This window comes from Mesoplodon densirostris, chromosome 7, assembly GCF_025265405.1.
Source record: "Mesoplodon densirostris isolate mMesDen1 chromosome 7, mMesDen1 primary haplotype, whole genome shotgun sequence".
Lineage (NCBI taxonomy): Eukaryota > Metazoa > Chordata > Mammalia > Artiodactyla > Ziphiidae > Mesoplodon > Mesoplodon densirostris.
The window spans coordinates 5,292,073-5,318,803 of NC_082667.1; the positions used below are offsets into that span (position 1 = coordinate 5,292,073).

Genomic DNA, 26,731 nt, shown 5'->3' on the forward strand with positions numbered 1-26,731 from the left:
CTTTCTAACTCGGCCACACGGACTTTAACGCTGTGCGTGTTAATCCCCACTTCACCCGTGGCCCCGGCACTGTGGCTGCTTCTCGTTGTCACTTTTCACCTTCACAGGCACCAGACAATTCTCTCATCTATCATGTTTAGGGTTTCTTTAGGCTTTTTGGTTCCCATCTCCCTAAAATATTAGCTCCATGGGGCTAGGGGTTCTGTCTGTTTTGTGGTTTTGTTTGTCTCAGAAACAGACTTACCTTCATAATTACGTTTGACTCAGCTTAAGATAACTTTATGTTCCCTGGACATGAGTGATAAAAGAAAGTGTCTCAGAGATGCTCTGGATGGTAGAATTTGGGTGTAAAACTTTCCTCCATTACGTGTGACTATAGTCAAGCGTCATCTTTTAAAAACACACTGGTGGCAGTGGCAACAAGACAGACGTGTGGAAGAAAACGATAATCACAAGCTGCTGCTGGTTTTTTATTTGCCGCTCAAAATTATGACCAAAGGGAAAAAACCTTAAATGATAAGAACACAGCATCAGGGCAGAGAGGACAAGGGTGGTTGACTCTGCATTCGTTGCCATATGATTATCATCGTCTTCTTCGAGCTTGACTTCGAATGACAACGAAGAGTGGAACCCGCCCTGGGAGCCTCCTAGGGCTGCTCCACGCCTTCTGAGGACACTGCTGCGGGGAGACCGGGCCGGCGCTCCAGGGCCCCGGCGTCTGCAGAGGGGAGGGCCACGCTGAGGGCAAAGCTCAAGAGCTCGTCCTCTGCAGAGATGCTCACGGCAGCAAACCCAGAATCAGGCACATGTCACATTTAACTCTCGTACTTAGTATGCATTTGAAACGGTCAGACTCTAAAAAAGTGTAATTCCTGTTTGGGCAATAAAAATCGATGTCTCCTAATGAAAGAAGTTCCGTGTTACAACATCCAAAACAAAACAAACAAACAAAAAACCCGGAAGAGTCCATCTGCCCCTCGCTGGAAAAGTCACCAGCAGATTTTCTCCAGCAGAGATTTCCCCAAAGGCTGCACTGGGCTCAAACAGAGGCGATCGGTTACTTGGTTCTGAGGTTTCTAAGTTCTTCTCCCACAGTCCCCCTGCCCATGGATGGTTCTAAGGAAAAGCCACAGGCCTTAAGTCTCCTCCCCCCACTCCTTCCCCCCTCCCTACGCCCACCTGAAGTCCCTCAACTAAGGCAGTGGAGCCTGAGAGCAAATGGATCAAAACAGAACCCAAGAATAGTCTTCGCTCTTCCAACTAGACAACTAAACTGTGATGTGCAGAACCTGACCACCCGAGGTCTCCCCTGGAGCATCAAAGTGGCCCATGTCCCACTGTGTCCCCAGGCCACCTCCCTGTGGTGAACTCTGAGCCCCTTCCACAGGGGCAGCTTTGAAGCTCCCAGTGGCATGCACGACAGCCCTGAGGCACGGAAGCGCTGGGGCTTGAATGCTTCACAGAAAGGACCCGTCAGCTGTACCAGATCCCGGGATGGAGAGCTGTCGGGGTTACATGCAGCCAGCCCCACTGGAGGCTCGCAGGGTGAAAGGGCAGTCCGGGCTGCGGGCTCCCTCCACTGGCCGCGCTCCCAAGATATGGTTTAAGGTGGTCTACGGAGAGCCTGACTGTGTGTAGTAACTAGGCCCCGGAAGGTACAGCTGCTGTTACCATGTCAAGAAATGTGGGTCCAGCAGAGTGAATGAACCAGGCCCCTTTGCAGCTGGTTCCCATGCCCCCGCCTGTAACCCCACCCACCAGCGTGACTGTCAGTGTGTAGGTGGACCACGGTTCCTTCCCAGGAGAAGTCTGTGGAATCCTTTCTTGACAGGTTTTTTTGTGTGCACAGGCTTCTAAGAGGTGGCCTTTTATGTTGGTAATATTTCACATACCTTTGAGCTGCAAGAAAGTCAGAAACTCGATTATCGTGCGCACGACATTGTTCTCCAGCAGCCGCCTGTCAAGGCTTCCTAGAAACCAGAGGGGATCAGCGTTGATGACCTTGGTGCCTGTCTTAGACCTGGGCACCTGGGGGCGTCACTGGCATGTCCCTCCCTCCCTCTCAGATCCTGGCTCAGTGCAGTGGAGGCCCTGAGCCCCTTGTGGCCACCCCTGAGCTTACCCTCAGGTTTGCTGCTCCTATTTCTGGCGGCTAACAGATGGGGCCGGGCCAAGCTCAGGCCCTGGCTGTGGGTCAGCGGTGGCAGGAGCCTGATACCCCCCACTGCCCTGTGATTAAAGTCCTCTCACCTGGCCTGGCTTCATCTTCAGGCTCGAGTTCCCGCTTGCCAGTGAAGCCATGCTTGTCGTGAAATGATCTGTGGTTGTCAATGGCATCTGTTTGCAAATCAGAGGAAAGCACCTGAGTGTTGTCACTATAATGGAAGGACACATGGCTGCTTGTAGCCAACACGTAACACAAGGGACTGTAAAAGCAAAGCCAAGGTCGGGAAACCATGGAAGAGGGAGCTGTTCCCCGTGGACCCTGAGGGAGGGACTTGTGCTGGGGCCACAGGGCACAGCCCTTCTCCAGGGGCTGCGTCCCCCACGGGACAGGAGGGGAGCCTCCAGTCAAGAGGGGCAGCACGGGGCCAGCAGAGGGCACCGGCCCCAGGGGTGCAGACCTGGTGCAGGGAGAGGGGAGTGCCAAGGGGGCCTCGCGGGGGCTGGAGTTTGAGCTGGGTGCCTCCCAGGCAGAGGACAGGGGCTGGAGTCCTGCGTCCCTGAAAACGGGGTCGGGGGGGAACCACAGGATTTGCAGTTCTGATGTCATCAGAATTTTATGTCTCAAAGAGCACTGGCTGCTGTGTGGGAGACGGACTGAAGCCGGGGAGAGAGATACAGACAGAAGGAGGAGGGGAGGGGAGGGAGGTTGTGTGTGTGTGCGTGTGTGTGTGCACGCGTGTGTGTGCGTGAGAGTGTGAGTGTGTATGTGTGAGTGTGAGTGTGTATGTGTGAGTGTGCGTGTGTGTGTGTGCGTGCACGCAGGCGCACACTCTGGGTGGAGTGACACGGGGGAATGGTAATTGCAGTTCCCTGGCAGTCCAGGGGTTAGGACTCTGAGCTTCCACTGCAGGGGCCCAGGTTCGATCCCTGGTCGGGAAATTAAGATCCCATGTGCTGAACAGCACGGGCAAAAAAACAAAAACAAAAACAAAAGTATTGGAAAGAAAGAATGAGGGCTCTCCACCAAGTGCCCTGGAATGAAGAGAAGGGCCTGATAGAGGCCCTCTCCGGGCTAAAGGAGAAGGTCTGGCTCTCGGTCTCTGGCTACCTGGCCTGGTGGACTGTACCATCTCCAAGCCCAGACAAAAGAAAGCGAATTCATTTTTCCAGAGACAGAGGTCTTGGCATTAAATGTGGAGGAATGATAAGTAACCCAGCGCTTCTAAAGGCCACTGGGTGCAGTCAGGCTCAGACAGTCTTCAGCATTTTTATGTTGCCATTTTCTATGCTGACCTGACAACAGAAGTCAGGAGCACAGTGTGACGTTGCAAAGAATTCTGACAAACAGCTGGTCTAGACAGACAGCTTCTGAATCCAGCTTGATAGTAAAAAACAGTTTGTTTTCTAACAGGATTTTTTGGCCGTGCCACAAAGCTTGTGGGATCTTAGTTCCCCGACCAGGCATCAAACCCGGGCCCCAGCAGTGAAAGCGCTGAGTCCTAACCACTGCACCGCCAGGGAATTCCCTAAGTCTTCTTGATAAATACATTTTCAGTATGCCAGTCACACGGACAAGTATTTCTGTTGAAGGGCTCCTTCTTTCTTTGGGGCCAGTGGCACACAGAGACGAGGTGCCTTCTCAGGGGAAGAACTGAGGGCTGCAAAGGGTTCAGGAAAACTCGTGCCCTTTAAATCAGTCTTTCCCTCCTGCGGGCGAAGTGACAAGACCACGTGGGGACTGGCTGCTGCGTTTGATCTGAGACTAAAGATGCCCAGCAGATCCTGCCTGTGGCCCCATTTAGTTTGTGTCATTTCTGTGCCTGTGTTTCTCAAAGCCCGGCTCTCAGGCACCCTCCAGGTGATCAGATAAACAACCATCTGCAGTGGGAGAAGAGTCTGTACTTGGGGATTAAGAACTAAAAGTAGCTCCCCGGGGTAGTTTAAATGGGGACCATTCTTCCCAACGACTCTGGAAGGATTGGGATATGAGCTATAGATGAGTTGTTCGCTTCCTTTCCGGCAGGAAGGTAGGAAATAAATAGAGGAGGATTTTTTTTTTTTAAGGTTGATGGCTGTCCCCAAATCAACCATGCCTGCAAATTTGAAAGCTACGAGTAGGTAGGAGGTTGGATGGGAGGTAAAAGGTCTCCCCTCGCCCTCTCCTTTAGGACAATTAAAATCTGAAAGTGTCACTGCAGACAGAGGACGTGAAGAGAGCAGAGAGTGGGGGCTGAGTGGGCGAGGGGAGGCCGTAGTGGCCGTAGCCTGCAGTGCCCAGAGCTGTCCCCTTTAGCGCTGAAGGCATGGCCTGTCTGCACACACCCACTCCCCCGTTGCCTGCCGCCTCCTGCGCCCACTTAGGAATTCCACAGCAGCGAGCTGGTCACTGAGCCCCGGGCTCCGTGTGCCTCCCTGTAAATGCAGCAGTCGAACAGGGGGTCTCTGAAGGGCCCAGCTGCCCTAGACTCACTGGATTCTCTGCATCATGAATGTAATCAAATTCCTCCCACCGAGTCCAGACGATGTCACCTCAAGGACAAGGCACCAAGCATCAGTCACTCTGCAGGACGGCTCCAGGGACAGATTTGGAGCAGGAAGAGGATCTTCTGCATTTAGTTTTGGGGTGAGCATGTTTTGGCTTCTCCAGGTCACCTGTGAATTCCTATCCCAGGCTTAGGCTCACGGAAGATGGAGATAAGGATGGGGTCTGGGGGTGACCTGGGGGTGCTCTGTGAAGCCAAGGAGTGGATGGGAACGTTTAGGGAGATACAGAGGGACCCAAGAGAGGGCCCAGAACAGAGCCCCAAGGGATGTCTGCCTTCCAAGACAGTCACCTGGGAAAGCCTGAGCAAAGTCTGAGGCTAGGAATCCCAAGGGGTGCAGGGCAGGAGAGCCAGAGGAAGGAGAGGCTTCCGGAGGTATCAGGCCTGGGCCAATGTGCCGAGCGGTTGAGACTGGCCAGGCCGAGGAACGGGGGTAAAAAGGGGGAAGGGTGCAGAGAAGGCAGGAGAGGGCCCTGAGGGTTTGCCAAGCTGCAGGCTGCAGGATGGGTCAGGGTTCAAGAAAGAGTGAGGCGCCCCAAGGCTGGGGGTGGGGGGAAAAATGGGGAGGAGACTGAGAATTGGGACATCCGGGGGACTGCCTTTCAGGGAATCAGTTAAACCTACAGAGAAACCATCCTACCTCAAAGTCTCATGGAATACTCCCCTGTTTCCCTTTATCAGACTCAAACCGGAATATCAAGGTATCAGAGTGATGACCGGCTACCCCCCTATTTCGGAAACAGCAGGATGAGCACAAGCGCTGCACCCAGCACTAGAAGAGCAGGTTCGGTGTCGAGAGGCCGTGCACCTGCCTCACTTACGTGGTCCGAGAAGGTAGCCAGCACTGTTCAGGGTCCAGCCTCTCTTTGCCTTCACCTTAAATGGGAGAAAGGGGGTCAGAGGGCAAGAATCTTGCCTGGTACCGGCTGCGCTGGCTCAGAGAAGCCCCAAAGGCCGCTTCTGCTTGTATAACCCACCATGGCAGCCTGTGAAGTTATCTACTTCAAATAATCACAGAACTTAAATTACAAACACACTTTAGTTACTCTTTCATATACTAAGCCAAGAGATGCGCACTGTTAAAGCAAGAGCTTTAAATGAAATTAGAAGGACGTTAAGTGAAATTCACTCAGACCTTCCGGGCATGATACCGGCCTTAGAATAATGCATGTACTTTTGGAAGCTGCAAGAAATTCCAGATTTGCTGATAAGCTATATTTGACATGAAAATAGGACCACTCGCTTTATCAAATGCTTCCTTTAGCGCCGCAGACCACAGACCCATAGCGCGCCCACTGGCTTTTAAGTGATGCTGAGAACACCTGTAGGTAACACCAGCTCGCACACGGTGTACTGACGCTCTACTGAACCGAATGGAACTAGATTTGCTTCTCACTCGTCCGAGGCGCTAACCTCAAGTACAGCAGTGTCCATGTTTAGTGGTCAAGAGCCAGGGGCTGTTTACACACTGGGAGAGGCGAGGTGCCAGGAGGAAACGAGGGAGCCTCTGAGCGGAAACCGCCGCCCTCCGCCCAGCCCCCGCTGGTCTGCTCGCAGGAGCCGGGCCCCTCACTGCGCAGCTCCCCGCGGCAGGGACACCCCCGCCCGCCCGGAGGCAGAATTGATGGCACAAGGCATCCACCCTCCCCCGAGTCTGGTTCTGATGCGGTTGCCCCGCTTTGCGGAGAAGGGGACCCGCTTGGGGAGCGTTTGCTCCCCAGCCTGCACTTACCGGCGACCCGAGCCCCAGGGTGGCTGAAAGGGCCGCGGCGAGGAGCAGCGAGGCGAGCAGGAGGGCGCAGCCTCTGGGCATCTGCAAGGGAAGGCGGGCGGTGGGGGACGGCGCGGGGAGGCCGGTCTCGGTCCCCAGGGCTCACGTCGGGCGGAGGCTCGGACCCCCGCCCCTGCGGGTGCGGGAAGGGCGGCCAGGAGCCGAGGGGCCGAGGGGCCGAGGACCGAGAGCCCGGGCAAGGGGCAGAGGCGCCGCGCCGGCCCCAGGGAAGGTCCACCCGCAGGCGGGCGCTGCGGAGAGGGGAGGGCGGAGACAGGGTGTCCGCCTCCCGCTGGGGTCCCGGGGGCGCGGTACCTTGAGCGGCGGGGCCCGGGGGATCTGCAGGTCCTGGGGCGTCAGCAGGTCCGGGGATGTCGGCGGGGCCGCGCGTCCGTCGAGTCGGGTCGAGTAGGGTAGGGCAGGGGGCTCTCACCGCATGGCGCGGCCTCGGGGACACAGAGGCGGGAAGCTCACGGCGGCCGGGCTCCCTCGACGTGTCAGCGCCCGGAGCCGCCGCCACCGCAATTTATGCGGCGCGTCCGGGGCCGCTCCGCCGCGTCACGGGCTCGGTTCCCGCCCCCCGCGTCCTCGCCGGCCCGAGTGTGCGGGAGGGACCGGAACTCGGTTCCCAAGGGGCGCTCGGAGCGCCTGCGGGAGGGCGGGGACGGCGGAGAGCACACCGCACCCCGCGCAAGAGCCCCCCGACCCGGCTGTTAGCGGCCCCGGGAGGGCGAGCCCCCCACCCCGGCACCGCGTCCCGTGCCGCCAGCGAGCCCTCCGCAGCCAGAGACCCTCAGTCCGAGCTGGGTGGGTCGCGGGGTCCTGAGCCCCCGGGGCAGGGGGCGCCGCGCGGGCCACACCCCTCGCACGCTTTTGCAGCAGCTGGATGGCGGGTTCAGCCTCAGAGCCATCCATGGGGGGAGGACGGGAGGCCAAAGCTCGCCCAGCTTCCCTGCCTCCCAGTCGGTGCCCAGTGGTCCTCGGGGGCCCAGACCCCGTCCTGTTTTTCTAAAAGGGGGCAACTCAGCTACGGGGGCACTTAGGCTGTCAGTTCCTGGGGGCTGACTGGCTCTCCCGCCTCGGAGCTGTGGGCCCTCCTTACGTCCCTCAGGCGCTGCTGGGCCAGAAGGGGTCCCTGCAGACGTTCCCTTCATGGAACAAATATGGGTCCTCTAAGTTGACATGGTCTGTCACCAAGACACCACCCGGGGGGACACCCACTGTCGCTGCTTCTCCCTCAGCCTGGGTGAGGGGATTCTGTACAAATCCTGGGTGTGGCCCGTGAGCCTGGCCAGGGAGAGTTAGGTGGGCACCAGAAGCCTGCAGACCCAGCAAGGCAGAAGCGAGGAGAGATGCTGTGACTTCCCAGGGCCAGCAGAGGCATTCAGACAAAGGAGGATGGCCCCCCCGGATAGCAGGCACCTGCTTCCCGGCACAGGCTGTGCTGAGACCCACGGCCAGCGTTATAATGGGCTCTGTGCACTCAGCAGTGACCCAGTGACACACTGGCACCTCGTCATCTTGAAGACAGCCCAGTGTGAGGCAGATAAAATGGGTCACCATTAGAGTGATGGAAATCAAACAGAAAGCATAAGTTTACCCTTGCTTTGTGCGCTGGCCCATCTTCCCTTAGAGGCCCTGCTCACCACCAAACACCAGCCTGGGCCTGGTAAGCAGGAAGAGTGAGTCCAGAGAAAACCGAGGCCACAGTCCAGCACGGGCTCATCCACGTGTCCCCGGAGAGCTCCCCCCGGCACCGCACGGGGACTGCAGCAGCAGATGGAAATTACAGTCTAGTGGAGACCTGAATGCACAAAAACAGTTGTACAAATAACCACTTCATTATCATGAGAAGGAGGTACGTGTATTCAGGGAGCTTGACCTGAAAGGTGAGCAAGGTTGGCCAGGTGGGGCCCAGCACATTCCAGGTGAAAGGGATCACACAGGTAGGCCCCCTTTTTGGTCCTTTTCCCTTCCTCCTTCCTCCTGCCTGGAATGTGGATGCAAGGGCTGGAGCTGAGCAGCCATTTTGGATCACAAGGTGATGACTTTGGATGACAGTAGGACTGAAGGAGCCTGGGTCCCTGGGCTGCTGACCTCCAGGCTTGTTTCACAACAGAGAGAAAGAAACCTTTCTTTTACTTAAGCCAAATGCTGTTTGGAGGGTTTCTATTATACGTAGTTGGAATGACACCTCACTGACAAACGGTGTCTCACACAAAACAGTCGACGAATATTTGATGAATGAATGAATGAATACACATGAGTAAAGGGACGCACACCTCCAATGCTGGCTAGGAGCTAATGGTGGCGAGATGGGCTCATGAAAGGAGGAGGCTTAGCAGAGAGGATGACAAAGGGACGCGGCCAACTGATCCTATGGTGATCTCATTACTACTGAAGAAATGAGGAAATGTCTTGACCATCTAACCTTGGCTTTCATTTGACTCCACAAATGCTGCATCCTTGATCCTGCCCTTCCATGGGTTCTAGCTGCTAAGCCCAGCCCTACCCACGCCACCCACCCCAGTAGCTCAGTTGTCATGAAAAAAATCCCAGTTGCTCCCTAAAGATAGTAGCTTGTTAAGGATCTGGCCAAAGTGAAGGCTGATCTAACTCTATGAACGGTCTTTTGAGTGTATGTATTCAGCTCATCAATATGTCTTCGTTAAAGGATTCATGATACGTGTGAAGATTTGTTTACTTTGTCCATAGGAACAGTCGGTGTTTTTAGTAAGGGTGTGAGCTGAGGAGAAGGGAGAGATGATCGAGAAGAGGCATAAGCAATTTGAGGACTTTGGCCGAGAGGGTCCCCGCCTCCCTTTCCCAATCCTCGGGGGACCCCTCCTCCCACTTCTTTGAACGTCTTGCTGGCCGGAGTCACGACCAGCCGCAATGGAAGCTGCAAAATGAGGTCTGCAATCGTGTGCGGTGCTGGTGCTCCACTGAAATCAGGGTTCTGAGCCAGAGGAAGGAAGATTGGCTGCTGGTCCCTTCGAGCAGCAGGGTCGGCCTCAGGCAGGGCCCCAAGGCAACTGTTTTCAAGGTTGCACACTTTTGTAAGATTTGAAATAAGCTATAAGCACAGTCAGTCCAGACCTGCGTCTTTCCACATCGCTCCCCAGCCGGGATCACCCTCGTGGAAAGTGGTGCTGGGGAGGCCCCAGGCATTTCCAGTTCTCAGGGGAGGTGGGAATGGGGATGCATTTAGCTGGAGTTCGGATGGGAGGGAAGATTTACGTGGTTCGTGGTGGGTGTGTTTACAGTGGGGTGGATCTATCTCATGTACATTTACGGTTGAGGTGCGGCCAGCCCTCCCAGGGTGGGAATGGCTTCCAGGAACACCCCCTGCCCACGGTGCCCACGCCCAGGCATCGAGGTCCGCCCTGCAGAGTTGCTGGCACATCTCCGAAAGCTGGGAGCTGGGGCTGGAATAAGCCTGGGGTCACTGGAGGAAAAGAGAGAGACTGCGCTTCTAAAGGCGCTCGGGCAGCTCTTGATCAGCCGCCACCCTCCGCCAGTGTCTTGGGGGCCATCAGGGCCTCTCGTCAGGCCCACAACCCCACACCAGCAGCACCTCCCGCCCCCCGCATTGCTCCTGGGCAAGCTCAACTCTTGGGTGAGTGGAGGGGGGGGGCATGGTGTTTTCCGGGTGGTCCAGCTTTGCTCATCTGGCAAGTCTGGGGCTCTGTGGTTTGAGCCATCCTTTCCTACCACCTGCACCTCCTGCCCTGCTGGTGGGGAACCTTCCTCTTCCCTAAGCCCACCCTCAGCATCTTCTTTCCCCCAACTCCCCACTTTCCTGGGCTCTGGGCCAGGAAGTCTCCTCTCCCCAGCCCAGCTCCTCTCCCTTCCTGCTCCCCCCCACCACCAGGGAGGCTCCCACCCCAGCCCCTCCCCCTCCCCCTGCTTCTTCCCACCCAGCCCCGCCCCCTTCTACTCTTGCCTGTGCCCTCCCCTCCCCCTCCCCGCTTCCCCTTCCCCCCTCCCTTCTCCCCGTGGCAGCCCATCCTGAGGAGCTTCCCCAGGGAGTGTTGCTGCAGGTCAGAGGCTGGGTGTCTGGAATCCACCTGTGCCCTGGGGTGACTCAGCCTGGAGGAGGGGGAGCGCTGACCCTCTGGGGCTGGTGACTCAGCTGCAGGCCCGGACAGCAGCACGTGTTTCCTGGCCCTGAGTCCGGGCAGCATCCCCAGGGCCATGTGGGAGCCCGTCTAGCTAATGGGATGTGGGGACCCAGCGCGGGGGGGGGGGGCATTTCCATTCGGGGGCCTGAGCGTTGGCGGGGGAGGGGACGCAGCCGCCCTGTGCCCCACCCGCTTTTCAGGGACCCCGAATATTTTAAGGGACTTCAGAAACCATGAGCATTTTACAACCTTCACTTGAAGAATAATGGACAGACAAAAACGCGCTCCAGTGTGTTGAGCTGGCTGAATGCCCGCACCCCTCGGACTGCAGGGTCACCAGCCCCGGGTCCCCGGGTCCCCAGGCCCCGCCCCTCCCGGTCGCCTCCCGCCCATGGTAGCCGCTGCGGGCTTCTAGCAGCTGTGACTTAGCTTGTTTTAAACTTTGTGGAAATGGAGTCACGAGGGTCTCTCTCCATATTCTGCCCGAGCTTCCTCCAAGTTGCTTTGTGTCTCTGTAAAATCCCAGAGCCTGTCAGAGGTGACAGTGCCCGGCCTGTGGCTCGCTCATGGGTGGACGGGAGTTGAGTCAGTCACTTAAAGGCACCGGGCTCTGTGAACCGCTGTGATTGACCGGGAAGCTCAGTCCTTCCCCAGCTTTGTCCATTCATCGGTACTGATGGACAGTCCCCTGCCGGGAGGGCCACTGGCCACAGTGGTTTGGGGGTAGGAGGCTGGAGACACGGCCCATCCCCCCTCATCCTAGAGCCCAGTTGGGTCAGGGCTGGGCCGTGGTCCCGCCTTTGCTCCAAGTTCAGAGCCATCCAAGGAAACAGACACAGAGGCCGGGACAGGAGCCGAGCGCCGGGTTCAAATCCCGCCTCAGTGTTCACAAGCTGCGTGGTCTTGAATCTGTCACCAACCCTCCCTGTGTCTCCATTTCCTGCCAGTAAATACCCCCCCACTTCACAGAGTCTCTGGAAAAAGTAAGTGAGAGGGGAGGGGACATGGGTCAGCCAGCCGAGGACTCTGAATGGCGTTGGCCAGTTACCTAGACCGATCTGGAGTCAAGGCCAGGCTGTGCCGCGGCTCCCCGGGGGCTGCTGGGAGGACAGGGCCTATGGGGCCCCCTCTTTGGAGCGTGGGCTGTGCCTTTCATTTTTGTCTCCACGTTGACTTACTTTAAGTGCTCATTGTCAAAGACGTTGTAGCGGCAAAAGACAGAAAAGCGAAAGGCACAGAGTCAAAATCATCGCCATCATATTGCTTTTTTAAAAGTTTTAAAGATAAGAAACACCAGTTCTATGACCCACACGTCTAGAAGGAAACTCTGTAAACGGGCATGTGTGGTCTTCCAGGCGTGTCTGTGTTTTCACTGTGGTTCTATGTACACTTAAAAAAAGAAAGCCATGTGGAATTTTGCTATGCTTGTTCTTCTGCAACCTGCTTCTTCCATTTGACATCTCGGATGGTTTTCCAGTTGAGGACCGCTGCATTCTTTCCACCGCAAGGTGCCCAGATCCCGGCTGACCGTCCCGGGTCACAGACATCGCAAGGTTCCCAGTGTCCTGGGGTGTGAGAGGAGTCCTGCTGCAGAATCCTCCAGGATCAGTGGATGGAGTCTCAGCCGTGGGGGCAGGGATGCAGGGTGCGCGCATCTCAACTTTTGTTAGAAGCACCAAGTGACCTTCTGGGAAGGCTGTGCCCACTTACAGTCCCCTTTCAGAGTCCAAGTGCCCTTTGCCCCAAACCCTGGCTGGGTGCTACCAAGCATTCAGATTTTGCCAGTCTGACAAGGGGCCTGTAGGAGTTTGCTGAGGCTGCCGAAACAAAGGACCACAAACCAGGCGGCTTAAACAAGAGCAATGTAACACCTCACGGCTCCGGAGGCTGGAAGTCTGAGATGAAGGTGTTGTCAGGGTTGGTTCCTTCTGAGGCTGTGAAGGAGAATCTTCTTCTTTTGCCTGTTCTGGACATAAATGGAATCACACACTATGTGGCCTGCTGTGCTTGGCTTCTTTCACTGAGCATGATGCTGTCAGGGTTCATCCGTGTCGTAGCCTGTGTCAGTGCTTCATTCCTTTCTGGGGCTGAATAATCCTCCATTGTGAGGCTGGACCACGTTTTTATCCATTCATCAGTTGATGGACACTTGGGTTGTTTCTACCTCTTTGCTATCGTGAATAACGTTGCCCTGAACATTCGTGTACAAGCTTTTGTTCAAACACCCGTTTTCAATTCTTTTGGGTATATACCTAGGGGTTGAGTTGGTGGGTCAGAGAGTCACTCTATATTGAAATTTTAAGGAATTTTATTTAAATTTTTCATATTTTGTTCATCATGGATATTTTACATTTATTTTGATTTTTAAACTAAATATTACATTGAAGGATTTGTCTCTGTTGTTGCGTTTTAGCCCTCCTTATATTTTGCACCTGGCCCTGTAGGGTGGGACGGGCAGGGTGGGGAGAATGGATGGAGTGAGGCTGTTTCTGGGAGGCAAACTCACCTCCATATTGTTGCACTTGCTGTTTCCTAGGTCTAGAACTTCCCTCCCACTTCCCATCTCAGCTTGCCTGGGACTGTGGTGTTTCCAAGAAGTCCCGAGCAAAGTGGGACAGTTGGTCACCCAGTTCCCACCATTTCTTTCCTAGCTGCTTCCTCTCACTCTTGGACAATGAGGTTTAGCTGGCCTGGAAGCTGTCCAAGGTCACGCTCCCTGGAGGGTCTTCTTTGCATCTCCCGTCCCACCTCCCCTCTGGGTCATCCCTGCCATACCACACCCACCTTTCTCTGGGTCCCTCTTGCTTTTTTAGTTGGCTCCTTTTCATCCCAAATGGCCCCCTAGCTAACTCAGGTGCTATTAAATAAAAACACAGGACGAACAGTTAAATTTGAATTTCAGATGAACGACAAATAAATTTTGATTGTACGTATATCCCGTGCAATATTTGGGACGTGTTATACTAAAACGTTATTTGCTGCCATCCGAAATTCTAATTTAACCAGGCATCCTAGCTTATTGGGCAGCTCTAGTGGTCAGGGTGAGGTAGGGTGTGTGGGAAGCCCTGTCCTCCAGAACCTTGAGTCTCGGTCACAGAGGTGAGCTGAGCAAGGATGACGCTCCCCTCATGTCCACAGATAAGTATTTGGGGTCAAGCTCTGCTCTGAGGAAAAATGAAAAGACCTGTGTGGGCTCCATATTTTTTTAAAAGAAGATATAGATCTGGTAGGAAAGTGGACGTGAGCACCAATTAAGAGGAAATCGGATTGACAGATCCTTCGTGGTAAGAACTTTCTTCCCTCTGTAATGCGTTGACAGCAGAACAAATCGTGTGTGACCCTGGGGGGAAAAAATTAAATTCTCAAACCCTGTTTATTATATTTGAAGAGTCAGGCTGACTTCCCAGAGGAAGGACATTGCCAATTACCATCGCCAGGGCCATCCTTTTCCGGGGAGCACAGCTGTCCTGCAAGCTGCCCAGACAGCAGCCCCCTGCCCGACAGCTGGCCCTCCAGTCCAGCCGCAGCACCGGGGAAACTGCAGACTGTTTGCCGTGGAGGCAGGAGTTGGGAGGGGCTGCTGAGACGTTAGCAGGAAGCGGCTCTTGGGGACAGCTGTCAGGCCCGTCCCAGGCTTCTCCTGGCCACTGTGCTGGCCCCAGCTCGACCCATCAGGCGCTTACGCGTGGAGTCCAGCCCAGTCCTCCTTCCCAGCGTCCCCAGATCCCGTGTTGTGGGTATTTATTGCCGCGTAACAAATTGCCCCAAAACTGAGTGGTTTAAAGGAACGACATTTATTGCTTGCAGTTTTGCAATATGGGCTGGGCTTTGTCTGCTGCTCGCGGGCTCCCCCGGGTGGGCTGGAAGGGTGGTGCTGGTTGGTGGCTTGGAGCTCAGCTGGAGGGTGTGGCCGGGGCCCTCGGTCCCCTCCACATGGCCACTTGGGCTTCCTCGCAGCATGTTGGCTGAGTTCCCTGAGAGAGGAGAGGCCTGGACCCGGCACAGTGGCACTTCTGCCACGTTCTACTCTTGGTCAAAGGTTCAGTCCAGACTCAAGGGGCCGGGGGAATAGGCCCTGCTTCTCAGTGGGCAAAGCGTGGAAGAATCTGTGGCTATTTTCAATGGCCCACATCCAGTCTTGCCTGCCCCTCCTGGTCCGCGGCAGCCACGGTGAGCTTTCCTAAACACAGAACTGACCGCAACGCTTTCCTTTCGGGAAAACTTGGCAGCTTCATCATTGCCTGGGGAATCAGGTTCGAATGTTTTTTGTGGCATTTGAGGCTCTCCAGTGTCTGACGCTCACCCATCTGCCCATCCGTCCAGCTGCCCCAGCTCTTTTATTCTCTAAATATTTGGTCCACACACAGGAGCAAATTGTTTCCAGGGATACATTTATCTTTGTTCTGGAAAAAAAATATTTTATACACACAGTGCATTTTCTTGATGGGTTCAGGTCATAAGATAGTAGTACTGCGTCACAAGAACTGACAGTCTGTTTTCAGGCTGATTAAAGATATCTTCTTGCCCTTCTCCTCCAGCCACTTATTATTCTGTGTGCATTTAGAAAATAAAATTATTTTTTGGCGTTTCAGGGTTTTTTCCCACTCTGGTTTTATTTTAATTCTCAGTAATGAAAACAGAAACAGAATAGGAAATCCTGATGGCCAACAGGTACATGGAAATATGCTCAACCTCGCTAATTGCTAAAGAAAGGCAAATCAAAACTAAAATCACCTCACACAGGTCAGAATGGCCATTATCAAAAAGTCTACATATAACAAATGCTGGAGAGGGTGTAGAGAAAAGGGAACCCTCCCTACACTGCGGGTGGGAATGTAAATTGATGCAGCCACTATGGAGAACAGTATGGAGCTTCCTTAAAAAACTAAAAATAGAGCTACCATAAGATCCTGCAATCCCACTCCTGGGCATATACCCTGAGAAACTATAAGTTGAAAAGATACACGCACTCCAGTGTTCATAGCAGCACTATTTACAGTAGCCAAGACATGGAAGCAACCTAAATGTCCATCGATAGATAAATGGATAAAGAAGATGTGGTACATATATACAATGGAATATTACTCAGCCATCAAAAAGAATGAAATAATGCCATTTGCAACAACATGGATGGACCTAGAGATTGTCATAGTAAGTGAAGTAAGTCAGACAGGGAAAGACAGATATCATATATCACTTATATGTGGAATCTAAAAAAGTGGTACAAGTGAACTTATTTACAAAACAGAAATTGACTCACAGACATAGAAAACAAGCTTATGGTTACCAAAGGGGAAAGGTGGGGAAGGATAAATTAGGAGTTTGGGGTTAACAGATATACTACTATATATAAAATAAATAAACAACAAGGACCTACCATATAGCACAAGGAACTATGCTCAATATCTTGTAATAACCTATAATAGAAAAGAATCTTAAAAAGAATAGATATATATAAAAAACTGAATCACTTTGCTGTACACTTAAAATTAACACAACATTGTAAATCAACTATATTTCAAAAAAATTTTTTTTAAGTTAAAAAAACAATAGGAAAATTTCAGGTATTAATGGGCCAAATCTTTCTTATTTAAAAAACCACAGCTTGGACTTCCCTGGTGGCGCAGTGGTTAAGAATCCGCCTGCCAACGCAGGGGACACATGTTCGAGCCCTAGTCCGGGAAGATCCCACCTGTCTTGGAGCAACTAAGCCCGTGCCCCACAACTACTGAGCCTGCGTTCTAGAGCCCGCGAGCCACAACTACTGAAGCCCACGCACCTAGAGCCTGTGCTTCGCAACAAGAGAAGCCACTGCAATGAGAAGCCCGTGCACCACAATGAAGAGTAGCCCTTGCTCGCTGTAACTAGAGAAAGCCCGTGCGCAGCAGTGAAGACCCAACGCAGGCAAAAATTTAAAAATAAATAAATAAATAAATAAATAAAACCTGTGCATTAAAACCAAAAACAAAAAAAACAAAAAAAAAACCCCACAACTGTTTGGATAGATAATACATTGAAAAATCAAAATGAATATGAAAGGCACCCACTGAGATGTCTCTCTTCCATCCCCACCCATCAACGTTGTTTCCGCCCAGATGACATGGGTACAGCTTATTAGGAATGGGGGTGGCCTTCTGGTGTTTTCTTAATAAACCTGCAAGGAAAGAGGAGTATGTATGCAGGAGCAAAAAAGAAAGGAAACACCGTCTGCACTGCCCTGAAGAGGCCCTGGAATCAGCGCAAGGGAGAGCCGCCCGTCCCTCTGTCTCCTGGGCTGCGGTGGATCCCGTCTGTCCGCACTGGGGACCCACGGGAAGTGATGCTGTGCACACCCTGGTCCGTGTTTGTGGCGGCATCCCAAGTGCAGGGGCGGGTCGAAGGTGCAGGCTCTGGTGTTTGGATAGATTTTGCCCAACTGCTGTCCCGGGGTGGTACAGTTTTGCTCACTCTTGTTGACGAAAATCCAATGAACTATCAAGTTAAGAAATAAAAAAGGGAATTTTAGTTGAGCCAAACTGAGGATTATAACCCGGGAAGCAGATTCTCAGAAAGAAGTTGAAGGCACAGTCACATACCTCTTCGAGACAAAGGATCGTACATCACAATGACACATTGATACTTTACATGATGTTCACCAAGGACTCAGAGCCCGGCTAGCCCCATACAGAGAGAGCAGCCAAGTCACCGTGACCCGCCACAGAATGGGAAAGAGCACTGTTCTTTTAAGGAGTTACACGGCCAGCATCAGAAGAAAGAAAACACTTGATCTTTTTTTTTTTTTTTTTGGCTGTACGCAGGCCTCTCACTGTTGTGGCCTCTCCCGCCGCGGAGCACAGGCTCCAGACGCGCAGGCTCAGCGGCCATGGCTCACGGGCCCAGCCGCTCTGCGGCATGTGGGATCCTCCCGGACCGGGGCACGAACCCGCGTCCCCTGCATCGACAGGCGGACTCTCAACCACTGCGCCACCAGGGAAGCCCCTAAAACACTTGTCTTTACGGTGGAGCAGGACCCCCATCTTCGAGGAGCTCTGGTTAATGTGCAGCACAGATGCACGTTAGGGAGGGAGGGGAGGCCAAACACACACACAGAGAATTTTACGTTTAATTTTTCTTGTCCTGCCTTAGAATATAAATTTTATTCCATCACACTCCAGTCCTGTATGGGGGCACTGGATTCCCTACAAGAGTGTGGGCAAACCGGTGGGTTTTGGCCAATCTGACAGCTGAGAAATGACCACTCAGGATAGTTTTGATGCGTGTGTCTTTCGTAGGAGTGTGAAAGGTGTCTTTTTCTACACTAAGGGCCTTTTGCATTCCTTCCTCTACCTTGCTCCTGCCCTTTACCTACTTCCTTTATTTTTTTTTTTAAGGTTACAATCATTTTTTTCAATATTTTACTTTATTTATTTCCTTATTTTGGCTGCACTGGGTCTTAGCTGTGGCACACACGATCTTCGTTGCCACGTGTGGGATCTTAGTTGCGGTGTGTGGGATTTAGTTCCCCGACCAGGGGCTGAACCCGGGCCCCTTGCACTGGGAGTGTGGAGTCTTACCCACTGGACCACCAGGGAAGTCCCATGCCCCCTGTTGTAATGTTGGTGTTTCCCCACTCAAAGAATTCTTCGTGGGCTGGGAAGATAAGCCTCTGGCCTGTATTAAGAGAGCCAAATATTTTTGCGTTTAGCGTTCGTGTTCTGACTTTGCTGATGGAGATCTGTCTTTTCTTCAATGTTCTTGAATTGATCAATCTTTAATTTTATAGATTTTTAAATCCACTAGAAAGACCTTTCCCACTCCAAGGTGGAAAAGGAATCTGCTCATATGTTCCTCTAAAAATGTTTTGTGATTTCACTTTTTGCCATTTAACTTATTGTCAGGGTCATCTCGCCGTTTCTTAGAAAGTCAGATTACTCCACTGAAACACAGTGAGAAAAACACACATCAATCTATTTAAATAACTGTACGTTGGGTTTGGTCATTGTAAAGCTAACATATCCTCATTGGCCCAGATCGGTGAGGACGTGCAGAGGTGGATGAGGGCAGGGAGAAGTCATTCTTTGCCACGTGGCCTGGGGACCTGACGTCCCATGTGAATTTCGCAGAAACACCCACAGGTTTTATTTGGACTGCCTCATTGCTGTCATACAGTTTAACTTTGGGCTCCACACCAGCTCTGGGGTAAAAATAGCACCAGCAGGGCTTCCCTGGTGGCGCAGTGGTTGAGAGTCCGCCTGCCGATGCAGGGGACACGGGTTCGTGCCCCGGTCCGGGAAGATCCCACATGCCGTGGAGCGGCTGGGCCCGTGAGCCATGGCCGCTGAGCCTGCGCGTCCAGAGCCTGTGCTCCGCAACGGGAGAGGCCACAACAGTGAGAGGCCCACATACCGCAAAAAGAAAAAAAAAAAAAAAAAAGAATTGCAACAGCAGTCACCTGGGTTGGCGCCACTGAGGGACCCAATTTGGGGCTGTTCACGCCTCCACCTCACTCCAGACGGTTCTTTTGGTGGGACCTGCATCCGACACATAAATTAGAGACCTGCTGTGCTTCCGAGGCTGTAGCCGACAGGAAATGTGTTCATGTTGGTTCCCCTAGGAAATACCAGCACCTGTGAGGTGCGGCCATCCTCAGGGTGCTTGCAGTCCAGCTGGGAGGGGACACCAAGTCCCTTGACAAAGAATTTAATGAAACCACCTCGGCAAAGGGCATCTGAGCACAGACTCTTGAGGTTCAAATGGACAGTGGGTCCTTCAGGCCCATCCTAATGAGGGTCGGAGTAGACGTCTTATCATGGTCTGGGATGGCCAGGTAGGGTTGCAACCTCAGTTGGCCCTTGAGCAAGGACAAGATTTGAGGGAGACTGTTGAATGAGGCCTCTCCTAGCTGTGATAGAAACCCAACTCGAACCAGCCTGAGCAGCACTGGAAATGTACTGACTCAGGTAACTGAAAAGTCCTGAAATGGGGGAGGGGGTTTCAGGTCAGGATGGATCCAGGGGCTCCAACAATGATATCAGTACCCAGACTCTCTCCCTGTCTCCCCCAGCTCTGCTTGCTTCTTTGGGGGCTTCGCTAGCAGGTGAATCCCTCTGTGGAAGCAGGAGGGATGCCCTGAGCTCTAGGCTCAGCAAGTCCAGCCAACACAGAGCAGGTCTCAGAACTGATACCACTGGATTGAGTCACAGTGCTTCCAGGGCATCTGTCACGCCCCCTCCCCTGTGAGCCCCTCCCCATGCCCCTGGGCCCAAGACCTCGCACATCAGAACCAAGGGACCATGCAGGGGCCGACTGTTTTCCAGGCGGTGGCCCAGGCTCGGCCAGGGCGGGCGGAGCTGCAGCTCCTTGGGGACCCTGGGGACCCAGGAAGAGACCCCTCACACAGCACAAGAGGAGGCTCTCAGGTTCATTATCCCTACATGAGGAGACTGATGTCACTGGGGATGCTTATGTTCATTTTGCCATTTCAGTTTGATCAATGAAAGGACATCATGTAAGAATGTCCTGGTTAGATTTTATAACTCAGATGGTCCCAAAGTAACCTCCAGATCACCTAGTGACAAGGGAGAAAAGAAAAGCACATTTAGTTTCTTCTGTTGAAATAGTTTAGCTGTGAAGATGACTGTTTATATTATCGCCTCTTAACAAAGAAGATGTTTGGAAATTATCTTAAAATGTTCCCTTTCCTAAGAAACAACATATAGTAAATAAGGTGTATTTTCACCAAGAATAAAATGTCCAGAAAGGAACGTTTTTTTTTTTGTTGTTTTGTTTTTTTGCGGTACGCAGGCCTCTCACTGTTGTGGCCTCTCCCATTGCGGAGCACAGGCTCCAGACGTGCAGGCTCAGTGGCCATGGCTCACGGGCCCAGCCGCTCTGTGGCACGTGGGATCTTCCCAGACTGGGGCACGAACTCGTGTCCCCTGCATCGGCAGGCAGACTCTCAACCACTGCACCACCAGGGAAGTCCCAGAAAGGAAAGTTCTTAAAAGCAGAATAAATGACAACCAGCACACGGTGAGACTTGTCACCTCCAAGGAGGCCAGGGGTTTGGGGACTGGAGTGAGGGGACTGGGGTGGGGGGACTGGAGCTGGGGGGCAGGCTGGGGGCAGGAGGGGCCCATTAGGAAACCAGGCCTCCCTTTGGCAGCCATTCCAAAGGCTGACATCTGAACCGTGAGCAGACAAGGGCCACTGCCGTTCTAAGTCCGAAGCACCGGCCACTTTGCTGGTTCAGGGCACCGTTTGCTGCAGCCCGATTAGAGGCCGCCTTCTTTGCAATGTGTCTGAAGTGCGATAATTTGGCTCCTTTGGTCACTTTTTGGTTTGATTTCCCTTTTCCCAACCTCCCATGGGACATGAGAGGGGCCATTAGGGGGACTTTCATCTGACATTTTCTTTTGGAATCCAAGTCCTCGATGGTCCTGCTGAGTCCGATGCCGGGGGGCCACAGGGGCAGATTCTGGGCTGGAGCCAGGGTGGAGGACTGTGCCCTGGGAGGTGCTCAGTGGAGCTTGCTGGCGGGGTCGGGGGAGCTTTCACGGGGTAGGGGCTGCTTTCCTAGTCCCAGAGGAAAGGAAGCCTGCCTGTTGATCTTCAAGTGCGGGAAAAGTCTCATCCCATTGCAAAAACGTGTTACCAATTTGTAGTTTTTTGGAGAAACTTTTCAGTTGACAGAGTGCATCCAAGTGGGGAGGGAGGGACAGACCTCTCACCCAGCCTGGTCACGGATGCCCTTCCGGGAGGGGCCGCTAGGTCCAGGTCCACTCCAGGCCTGGGGCTCCAGGTGGACAGAGGGGTGCTGGAGGGAGGTGGGCTCCCCGAAGCTCCACCTCTCAGGAGGTCGCCTTGACTCACCTGATGTGCCTGGGGAACTGGACTGAGCTGTGGTCCCAGCTGGGGGGCAGATCCGGGGGGAGGGGGAGGGACCCGGGTGAGGCTGGTGGGCCCTCACGTCTCTGCCCCGGGCAGGCGGTTCTTCGCTAGCGATATGGGTTTCCCTCAGCCTGTCGTTCTTAACTGGTGCCTTTCTTAGACGGTTTACAGGGGTAAATTATGAAAAGTCTATATATGATCTAAATCACATACATATATCTGATCACAGATGCCACGGGGAGCAAATTTAACTTACACCCCAACTTGGTTGTGCAGAGAAAAGATTTTTTAATTTTGTCTATTAACTAATGTCCCTAGTACCCCACTTGTGAGAAACCCTCAGCCGCCTCTCTTTGTGTCCTGATTCTCTCTGTATAAATTCCTAATAATGAAATAATTGATTCAAGAGTATGGGCTTTTTAATATTCTCGAAATCTGTGGCCAAATTCCTAAATACATGTGGTTCTTCATCTCATAACTCTTCCTGGGGCTCCCACCTGGGGGCACAGCCTGCGGAGCTGAGCCCTTGCAGGGGGTGGGACCTCTGACTTCAGTCCAGCACTTTGCATTGTCAGGTTGACTGGACATGCACACCTGTGTCCCCAGCAGCATTATTCACAGCAGCCCAAACGCCCACGGGTGGATAACATATAAACAAGATGTGATCTCCATACAATGGAGCTTTAAAAAGGAAGGAAATTCTGACACACACGCTACAACATGGGTGAACCTTGAGGGCATTACGCTCAATGAAATAGCACGTATGATTCCAGGTGGAGGAGATCCCGAGAAGAGGCAAATTCATAGACACAGAAAGTAGAATAGAGGTTCCCAGGGGCTCAGTGGGGGATGGGAATAGGGAGTTAGCGTTTGATGGAGACAGAGTTTCTTTTTGGAAGAATGAAAAGTTTCTGGAAATGGATAGTGGTGATGGTTGCACAACATTGTGAATTTATTTATTTATTTATTTATTTATTTATTTATTTATTTATTTATTGCATTGAAGTCTATTTTTTGTTGTTGTTGAGAAAGCATTACTGTAACATTAAGACTTTATTTTAATGGAAAGCAGGAAAATCACACATGCCAACAGTATTTGAAGACAAAGAAGATATTTCTGTATACTGTGATTTGATTTGTGTTGTCTATTTTCTTTTAAATACTTGTCAACTTGGCATATTTTTCTTTTTCTTCATGGTCAGCTATTAATTTTTGGATGAATTTTAAAATTCACTGGTAACTTTATGCTACTTTGATTTTTATATTTTAACAAATTTGTAATCCATGTTTCTTGTACTTTTTTAAAAAAATTTTTTGGAGTATAGTTGATTTACAATATTGTGTTAGTTTCAGGTGTACAGCACAGTGATTCAGTTATTTATGTATATCTATATATCTATTTTTTTTAGATTCTTTTGCCTTATAGGTTATTACAGAGTATCACATATAGTTCCCTGTGCTATACAGTAGGTCCTTGTTGACATGGTGAATATATTTAATGCCAATGATTTGTAGGCTTAAAAATGTATGAAATGGTAAATTTTTTGTTATGTATGTTTTACCATAATAAAAAAAAACTGAAGAAAATGGCTAGAGGGAATACAGCTGACCCTTGAACAATACGGATTTCACCTGCGCAGGTCCACGTATATGCAGATTTGTTTCAATAAATACATATGTGTACTGTAAACATATTTTCCTCTTCCCTATGATTTTCTTAATAACATTTTTTTCTCTAGCTTACTTAACTGTAAGAAGACAGTATATAATACATATAAAATACATATAATGGAAAATATGTTGGGGCACTGTGCATCTATCAGAGTACGGTTTCCCGTCACCAATAGGCTATTTGTAGTTAAGTTTGGGGCGACTCAAAATCACACTCAGATTTTCGGTTGTGTGGGCGTGTTGGTGCCCCTGATGCCCGAGTGGTTCATGGGTCAGCTATAATATCCTCCAAGCAATGTAATGTAATTCATTACAAAGTCCCTTGCAAAAGTAATCTGGAAAAATGTTTTTACAAATTTCAAAACCTAGCTTCCAAAGTCTGTTGTGTTCCCAGTAAGGTTGGAAACGTTGGTGAAAAGTGACAAAATGACAGGCCGTTGAGTGGTGACACCACATGAATCATGCTATAATCGTCCTCATCAGGCCTGCGGGGCCCCTTAATGTCGAAAATGCTCTCTGATTATTATATAAACTTGTGCCTGTCAAGAGACTCATGAGGGTGGCGTGACCCTTTTGATGGCATTATCCCAACTTCTTTAAGTCTCATTTCTAGGTCATTGTGATGGAAGGATTCTTAAATGAATGTTGTAGTTTAGATTTGAAAACCCTGGCGAACGCTCCTTGCATTGTTTCCCCGTCAGTAATCCATCTGGATGTGGGCTTGTCCTGCTGCAATTCCACAGAGTGGGGAGGCAAGGGCGGGGGGGGTCTCTGTTTTCTGGGGGCGGTCAGGTGCCGGTTCCCCAGGGTAGGCACCTCCTTAGGGATCTGGGGACCGTGTCGAGTTGGGGGCAGGCAGCCATCGGCGTGGGACGGGGGGCCCAGGCCCCATGCCCTGGTCTTCACTTCCCCTCTCTGGCTGCACCCTGACCACCGAGCCCCTGGCACCGAACCCAGACCCCCACCGCCCCTGTGCACCCGTCCCTGCCATCCGGGTGCCCACGGCCCGCTGCAGCGTCCTCCCTACCGCGCTGCCCTCAGCTGTCCCATGGGGCGCCCAGCCCGGAGAAGTCAGGGAGCTTCACCTCCCCTCTGCTCAGCCCCTAATGAATGGCTAAAAAGACTTCCTTCCCCAGGATGGAATAACCCTGGGAGTCTGCGAGCGCCCCAGAGCTCCCGCGGGCCCAGGCTGAGGCGTGTCTGTCCTGCTTCCCTCTCTGCCCTACAGGTTCCCCCCCAGGTCACGCCCTCAACAACCCACCCGCACAAGACTCCCCATACCAGGCTGCACTAGAGGGAACCCTGCCCAGGGCAGATGGTAAAAGCCAAGGGCTTGAAGTGACTCAGACCTGGCCTCAAGCCCTGGATCTTAGGAGCCGTGAGAGCCATGCGACCTCTGTAGCCTCCCCTTCTCATCTGCTTGAGCTGGTGCCTGGCAGTCTTTTTGTGCCATGAGGCTCCCCACCTCCAACAAGCCAGGAGGGGTGGAACCAGGCTGAGCACCTGTGGCAGCTGACACGGGTGGGTCCGTCAGACCTCCTCCCTCAGAATTTGGGATTGGGACTGAGAAAGAGATAACCTCCAGCCCCCCACCCCCTGGAGGGATCAATCCCAGCCCCCACTCCCATCCCCTGGAGTGTGGTGTGTGAGTGTGTGTGTGTGTGTGTGCCCACATAAGTTTGGGGCTGTGTCTCTGGGTGTGACCCGGACCCCTAGGTCATGGCCACCTCGCCCTGCCGGAATCCCCTCTGCTTCTTCTAGGTGTGACAGACCCTTTCTGTCCTCGGGCCCTGCCGGGCCTCATGTCAAGAAAATGAGGTCTCCCTGCCTAGGGTCTCTGCCCCCTGGGCTTGGGGCTTCTGGGCAGGGATCTGCCGAAGGAGAGGCCGGGCTGGGGGTCCACCAAGCTGGTCTGTGCAGGGACTGGGGGTCTTTCTCTTTTCCCAGCTGGTGGCGTGCTCCCCGGGAGGGGCCTGGCTCTGGGTGTCTGTGCCCCGCCCCCCGACCCAGGCCCCCCCGCACCCCCTCTGCCCTGACTCCCCGCTCACTTCCTGGCCTTTGATCCCTCTCTCCCGACCTGGGCCACAAAGGCCTTTCAACTGCTCTGGAAAATGTTCAGACTCTAGTTTTCCAAATCAAATTTGACTAGGTTATTTTTTCCGTTTAAAAGAAATGTCACTGTGCCTGGCAAGTTTCCTAACTGAATAGTATATAGCAAATGAACTTTGAAAAAAACAAACAAATCCCCTAAAGACGTTTGGAAGTGGAAGCTACTTCTGTCTGCCTTCTGTTGACACTGGTTGAGCACATCCCTTCACGGAGCAAGTTGCCTTAGACACATCAAAGGCCGCAGGCTGCCAGAGGATTTCGAGCAAGAAGGAAACCGGCTGAAAACACTGTGCACCTGGAAGGGCTGGGTTTCTGGGCAGGAGGGGGCCCCCCTCGCCCCCAACTCCAGGCCGGCCTCCTCTGGGGCGTTTCCCCTCCCCCTGTGGCCGGGCTTGGTGAGGGTCACCCCAGCTGGTGAGGGGAGAGGCTGATGAAAACCTCCCGTCGCCAGCCCAGATCCCAGCTGCTCCCCAGATGCTCTCCCAGACCCCCAGCTTTCCAAGCTGGACCACCTGGAGGGGGGCGCGGGTAACAGATCAGGAATCATGGGGCAGCCATGCGGCTGGCCGTCCCTCCCAGCCGCCCACAGGCTGGGGCTGCTGCAGAAACAGGGGTCCCTGAGCCCGGTCTGGTCCCCCTGCGGGGAGGGGCACGGGCCAGCCATCAGGGTCTCAGGCCGTCGGGTCCTCAGGGCTCTGCTCCTGCGCTGGGATGGACCCCCTGCCCTTGGCGGCCCCAGGTGTGGCTCACGCCATTCACTCAACGCATCTCTAGCACCTCCCAGGGGTGTCCAGGACAAGATGAGCTCATTTACGTCAGACTCTGCATCAGGCAGGACCCAAAAGGGGCCCCGCAGATGCTGGCCACTGCCTTGGCATCCCCCTCCCTTGGCAGGTGCCTTGTCCCCATGCAGGACGGCCCAAGGCATAGCAACAGGACCAGGTCACACTCATGGCTAAGATGGCCACGCTCCTGGCTACTCAAATGACCCCAAGTCCCAGGCTGGGAGGCAAATCCGAGGGCAGGTGAGTCCCAGGCCGTTTTTATCCCTGACAATTTAAGAGGTGAGCCCGCCCAGCACTACACCTGTGCCACCCTCCCCCAGGCCCGGCCCGGCCACTTCATCCTCTAAAGCAGGTTCTCAATCAGGGGTCCTGTCCCCGGAGCACGTGGCAGAGTCTGGAGGCGCTTGTGGTTGTCATGACTTGGCCGGGGACGGGGGCGGTGCTACCGGTAGGGGTGGGGGCAGCCTGGGCCCCAGACAAAGAACCGGCCCCAAAGGCCGTCGAGTCTGCGGCGTGTGCCTGATCCTGACGGGGCCATGAGAGGCAGGCGACAAAGACAGTCTCCCCTGCGCTGGACACCACACCGAGACCACAGTCTGCACTGTTTTCCTAAAACTGGACTCCCCGGCTCCTACGGCCCACAGAACAGCACAGAAGCAGAGCCCCCCGGCTGGGCCTTGGGGTCTTCCACAG

The 26,731-nt window shown here is 53.1% G+C and overlaps 1 protein-coding gene across 1 annotated transcript; it reads right to left on the minus strand.

Annotated features, from left to right (window-relative positions):
• Positions 1-647: 647 nt before the first annotated feature.
• Positions 648-6,522, minus strand: GAL (galanin and GMAP prepropeptide). The gene is made up of 5 exons (XM_060105124.1): positions 6,442-6,522; positions 5,531-5,585; positions 2,251-2,337; positions 1,893-1,970; positions 648-718 (listed from the first exon to the last, which is right to left on the minus strand). The coding sequence occupies exons 1-5, from the start codon at positions 6,520-6,522 to the stop codon at positions 648-650; spliced, it is 372 nt and encodes a 123-aa protein (XP_059961107.1).
• Positions 6,523-26,731: the final 20,209 nt, after the last annotated feature.